General features: G+C 29.1%; 1 protein-coding gene across 1 annotated transcript; it reads left to right on the forward strand.

Annotated features, from left to right (window-relative positions):
* Positions 1–297: 297 nt before the first annotated feature.
* LOC114393177 (GDSL esterase/lipase EXL3-like) lies at positions 298–5,314 on the forward strand. The gene is made up of 5 exons (XM_028354443.1): positions 298–626; positions 3,200–3,330; positions 3,924–4,157; positions 4,466–4,721; positions 4,918–5,314. Exons 1-5 carry the CDS (start codon positions 347–349, stop codon positions 5,106–5,108), a joined length of 1,092 nt encoding a protein of 363 aa, XP_028210244.1. The 5' UTR covers positions 298–346; the 3' UTR covers positions 5,109–5,314.
* Positions 5,315–6,416: the final 1,102 nt, after the last annotated feature.

Genomic DNA, 6,416 nt, shown 5'->3' on the forward strand with positions numbered 1-6,416 from the left:
AATCTTTATTTTATTTTTTGTTTATTCATCAAAAGTGCACGAGTAACTTTTTATATATGGACATAAAATCTTCCACGGTTTTGACAAAATTGTATCTAGTGCGGATTATAATTATTTTTTTTCAAAAAACAATGCACACCAAACATGTTGTAGTAATTCAGTAAACAATATTTTATAAAATAAAATTATGGGATATATAAAAAAAAAGCATTTAATTAATCGTCGAGGCCTCATGCAGTTATTGCATGTGGTTATGATCCTTTATATAATATAACCTTCCCTGAGACACCATAGTGAACAACAAGTCTTACATTAGGTGGAGGATATTTAGAAACAGCTAGCAACTATGGCTCTCATGCAGCTTACTAGCTCTCCTGTTGCCTTATTGCTCCGTTTCATAGTAATATTTGCTTTATGTTACAGAACAATGGCTTTGGTGAAGTTGCCACCAAACGCTTCATCAGTTCCGGCAGTTTTAGCGTTTGGAGATTCGATCGTGGACTCAGGCAACAACAACAACATAAAAACACTGATTAAGTGCAACTTCCCACCTTATGGAAAAGATTTTCAGGGAGGAAACCCAACTGGTCGATTTTGCAATGGAAAAATTCCTTCTGACCTAATAGGTAATCTCTTCTCTCTGAACTGGTTTCTTGCCTTTATCTCGGATTTTTCTAGCTTAGTTAATTACAGCAAAATTTTAATGGAGGGAAGAGAGTACAATACATTCTCACTCTTGTCTCTTTCTCTTGTATAAAACTGTGCCCTGTATGAAAACTTTGAAAGTTTAGACTATTATTAGACAGATTTAGTGTATGAAGATAAGAATGAGAGATAAAAGAATACATAAAAGATAGTAGAAAAAAATATTTAAGTAAAGGTTTTGTGTAATAAATAGAAAATAAATAAAAGGTTTTTTTTTTTATGCACACAAATGATTGCAAGAGATCTTAAGACACTCAAAGGTGAGTTACTCTCTTTCAATCAGGTTTTCTTCGTATACAAGAGTTGAGATTTGCACTTGATCAAACATATACTGTGTGTGGACAGACTACAACTTTCCACCTTACCACTCGAATCAAACATTTATTAGTAATAAATAAATGGCTATCTAACTTTAGAAATGATCAACAATAATTAATGATAATAGAATTGAGGCAAATAAAATGTGTAATTCATGTAATAGATCTCATGAGATAAACTTTGCTCTTATTATTGATTTGTGAGTTAGGCTTCAACCAGTCCTTTGCAATTATACGTTACTAATTACTAACATTGCTAACCTTTTATTTACATCCCTAAACTCGTTATCTTGTATTCATTTCTTTGCTTTCTTTTAATTTTTATGTATCGTGCATTCTTAATGCACAATGGGTTTTACGAATACCATGACAAGAAGTAATTAAGACAATTACAAATAATTTGCAATAATAATAGTAAAAAAATAAGATGATTATCCTAATTGTCATAGCAATTAATTAGAGGACCTTGGTCAACGTACAAGATATTCATAACTTTTTTAGTATGAAACACATCTATCTTTTATAAGAGAGTCGAGTAGATTATAATAAAATTTAGATTTAATTTTTTAAGTGTTTTTTTTTGTGTTATTGTGAAATTGAAATTAGAATAAATTAAACTTTGGTAATTTGCATTAACTGTCAATATATGGTAATGAGGTTAAACTATACCATTTTTTTATTGAAATATTGCCAAAAAAGAAAAGAAAATGTTTGAACAAAACTTAAATGTACTTTCTTGAGTGTTTTTAGTGTTGTTTTCAAATTAAATTAATTTTTCTCGTTAATAATCTACATAATAAAAAATTCTATGAAAAGTCAATATAAGATATCAACATTAAATGTCAATTTTGACGAGAGAGTAACTTTAAAAACACCTAAAAATTAACTGCATCGAATTAAACTTTATCCTTTTTATATTCTTTTTTTTCTCTCATCTAATATTGAAAGTAACAATCCGTGCAGTCACAGTCAAATTTAATATCGATCAAGACAGGATGTTTGGAACCTTCTTTGTTTTTTGTTTTTTTTTTGTCTCACGCGCTCTAATTGGAAGGTCCTTTAATTTATTTGCACGTACTCCGTTTTATCCCAACCATATACTGTGTGTGGACAGAGACTGTTCAATCTCCTTCGTTCTATCACAACATTCAAACATCATATTTATCTTTCTCTCTCTTTTCTTCTCTTGATGCTCAATAAAGTACGTTTGGTTCCACCAAAACTTTTTCCAAAACAAATTAAATGAAACTTAAGCGGAAAAAAAAAAGAGAAACAAATTTGAATGTTAGTGAGGTTATAGAACTCAATATAGGGGAAGCTAAGAGTATGAATTTGGAGCACGAAAATTAATGGTGAGACAACGAGTGACATCATTTGGAGAGGTAAGTAGCTAGTTGTGAGGATCGGAGGTTGTTCCAAGCTTATGGCATCAGCTTGGGTTGGTGGTAGACATGAGGGACATTAATCTCTTATCAAATTAAATTGTTGGCTGGAATCTCGACACATCTTTTCATCTTATTGTTATTGGTTCGTCCCAGCCAGGAACAATGGAATCGTTGGCAATTACTATTATAAAGTGATTTGGGTACGTGGGATGGTAGTGTGCAGGTAAGCGAAGCAACTAACAAGTATACTGCATATTCATGAGAAAAGGAAGGCCAATATAACTAGACCAAATACTTTTAAAAGCACTTTGTTAAAGAAGCATTATTAAAAAAAACTTTTAATATTAATTCAGAAGCGTATTTTGGCTTACTGTTACCTTTTTAACATAATGTAAAAAAGAGTAATGATATCTCGATATTTCCTTAATACTCATAAAAATATATATTCTTAAATAACCGTATTAATAATAGATAATGTTAAATATTTTGGGTTCTTTGATGAAATGTTTTTTTATTTACGTAAAAGAATATATTAAATTTTTTACTCTAATGGTTAATTTACTCACTACAATTATTTTTTTTACTAATAGTCATTACAAATTTTAAGAAAATAAATTTTGAAATAAAACTATTATTGTAATAACTTGACCATCAGAATGTAAAAAGAGGATCCATTTCCCTGGTATGATATTGTAAATGTAATTACGATTCATATGAATCCTTCACTAAATTATAAAATAGTTTTGATAGCTAAAACAGTGTTTAATTTATTGCAAATTCCTTGAGTTTCAGTTGAACAATTGGGTATTAAGGAGTATTTGCCTGCATATTTGGATCCGAATCTCAAATCTAGCGATCTTGTTACCGGCGTCGGCTTTGCCTCCGGTGCTTCAGGATACGATCCTTTGACACCCAAAATAACGGTACATACACACTAACTTGAGCTCCATCTTCAATTCCTAAAGTATTGTTGAGTGGAATTAATAATAATCTACACTCCATATTTTACTGATGATTTTTCAATATATAATTTGATTATAGTGTAAATTTTCTTGAAGTGAAAGTGTATACAAAATCGATTCAAAATCATTTTAGTTCACCAAATATCTTAATTTAAATCAATAGCAAGTAGTATATTCTATATTTTGCGACCCACAAAATTGTTCAAATTTTTTTACAGCAGGATACGTTAACTGTTGTAAATTCTTTAATATTTTTTTATCAACAAATATTAATTGTTAGTATTGTTAATTTTTGTTAAGAGAAAAATTTAAATATTTAACCTCCTTTCTTTTCTTTTCTCTTTTTATCATTAAATCATGAATATTATATCTTTTTAGTTGTTGTAAATTCTTTGGTAATTATATATCTTTGATTCTAAAAATAAATAATAAAAAATTAAACATCTCTTCACCCTTAAGAAAACAAATCTTATAAATTTACATGTAGATGGAAATTAAATTCTATGTATATCATTATTGGTAATGTTGACCATTTGTTTGTTACATGTAAACAGTCAGTTATATCATTATCTACTCAACTAGACATGTTCAGGGAATACATAGGAAAGCTGAAAGGAATTGTTGGAGAGAGCAGAACAAACTACATCCTAGCCAACAGTCTTTATCTTGTGGTGGCAGGCAGTGACGACATTGCCAACACCTATTTTGTTGCTCACGCCAGAATATTACAGTATGACATTCCTTCTTACACCGACCTTATGGTCAACTCGGCCTCTAATTTTGTAAAGGTACCTATGTTCGCATGCTTAGTGTTTGATTGATTTACATGATTACTAGGGGGAAATCACCTACTTCGTACCTAACTATCTTTGCATATTTTTTTAATAGAAAATAGTGGGTAATTTCAGGTTTGTGAAGAAAATAATTATAGAAATAAAATAATAATTTATGCATATAGTTATAGGAGTAAAATAGGTATATTAAAATATTGTTATTTACTTTATATATAATTATAGATTATACGCTCTTTAATTTTATAAGATTAATCTATCATAGCATGCTCACCATATATATGATTTATTTTCTTCTTCTTAAGGAATTATATAATCTGGGAGCTCGTAGAGTTGCAGTACTGGGTGCACCGCCGATTGGATGCGTGCCATCACAGAGAACTCTGGCTGGAGGGCTAACAAGAAAGTGCTCAGAAAAGTACAATTACGCAGCCAGGTTGTTCAATTCCAAACTTTCAAAGGAACTTGATTCCCTCGGTCACAACTTGTCAGATACCAGGATAGTTTACATTGATGTTTACACCCCTCTGCTCGATATCATTGATAACTACCAAAAATATGGTAAACCCAAGTTTACTTAGTTGCATTCAGTCATTCATCAGAATTTATTTAATTAATTTCTTCGATAAAATTCACTAAAAAACTAATACTAGTAACAAAACAATTTATATTTAATTTTTTTCACTAAAATAGTACATTAATTCTTTTTAATGATTCTTGATTTTTTTTCTCAAGTTTTTCACTTCTTGGATTGTAGGCTATAAAGTTATGGACAGAGGTTGCTGTGGCACAGGCAAACTAGAGGTTGCAGTGTTATGCAACCCTTTGGATGACACTTGTTCCAATGCTTCGGAATATGTCTTTTGGGATAGTTATCATCCAACAGAAGGAGTGTACAGAAAGATCGTAAATCATGTTCTTGAAAAGTACATGGATCGATTGTTTTGAGCTCGATTAAGTTTGCCCACAGGAAGTAATTAATATGAATTGGTTATGTTGATGTCAACTAAGACAATGAGTATTTTGATTTGTCGAGTTTATGTGATTGTTGGGTACTTTTTGTAGATTTAATATTCATAGCAGGCATCGATCCATCTCAGGGACGTTTCAGATTTTTCCTCTGTGAAATGTTTTACTTTTAGGGTTGATGTGTATGTTGTTCTATTCTCATATACCTTTCTCCTTGTATGTCACACGTTTAATTGACACCATTTCAAATTTCCTCAAGGTTCACCACCTCCCCTTCAAACTTCAATCAACTTTATCAATTAGCACAAACATTCATCGATGTCTATACTCCTCTCTTTAATCTCATAAATAATCCTCATCCAGAAGGTCATTTTCTATACAACTCTGTTCACTAATTCAGTATTAGTATTAATTAATTAATTGTATAAATTATATCAACAATGATCAATGAGAGAAGGCTACAATTGTGGGCTGGCCCCCCAACAATCCTAACCCACTTATTTGGAGCTGACTAGGACGAGGCCTCCTTAAAGCCCATAACGGCCTTACTAGAATGGTTGAGCCCCAGCGTTGAGGGACAAAGTGTCCACCTTAGATAAGTTCCTCAATTTTAAATTGTAATAATATATTTTTAAATACTTTTTGGATTATTTATTGAAGGTATATTGACATTATGGAATTCTATTTAAATAAAATATTTTTATCTTACGAAAATATTATTGAAAAATAATATGGAAGTTTTTAAAATATTTTTTATAATTATTATTTAAATTTATTTAATTAATATCATATTTTATATTATAATATTTTTTAAAAATAATATGCAAAATTAATTTATTTTTAAAATAATTTTTTAATTTTCAATGTAATTTTTTTATCATCAAAATAAATTTATGATGATTAAATCCATTTTATATACAACTTCAAGTGGTTATGATACTCTATAATTTATTTTATTTATTTTAAATAAATGATATGAATTAATAATTAATCTCTAAGACAACATGTAATGATATATAGTTCAATAAATGCTACATTATTTTAATTAAAAACAATTATAGATTTAAAAAATTAAACTTTTATAAAGATTAAAAATAACAATAAATAAATAAAATCTAGCTAAAAGCCTAAAACCATGTTAACCCATAAAAGAATTTATATTTATATTAAATTATAAGTAATATATGTTTAAATTTTATATCCTAAATTGTAACATGTCTTATCTGAATATTTAAATTTTATATCTTTTTTATTTTATTACTATACGTTGCATAGGATTGAGTTCTT

Source organism: Glycine soja, chromosome 17, assembly GCF_004193775.1.
Source record: "Glycine soja cultivar W05 chromosome 17, ASM419377v2, whole genome shotgun sequence".
Lineage (NCBI taxonomy): Eukaryota > Viridiplantae > Streptophyta > Magnoliopsida > Fabales > Fabaceae > Glycine > Glycine soja.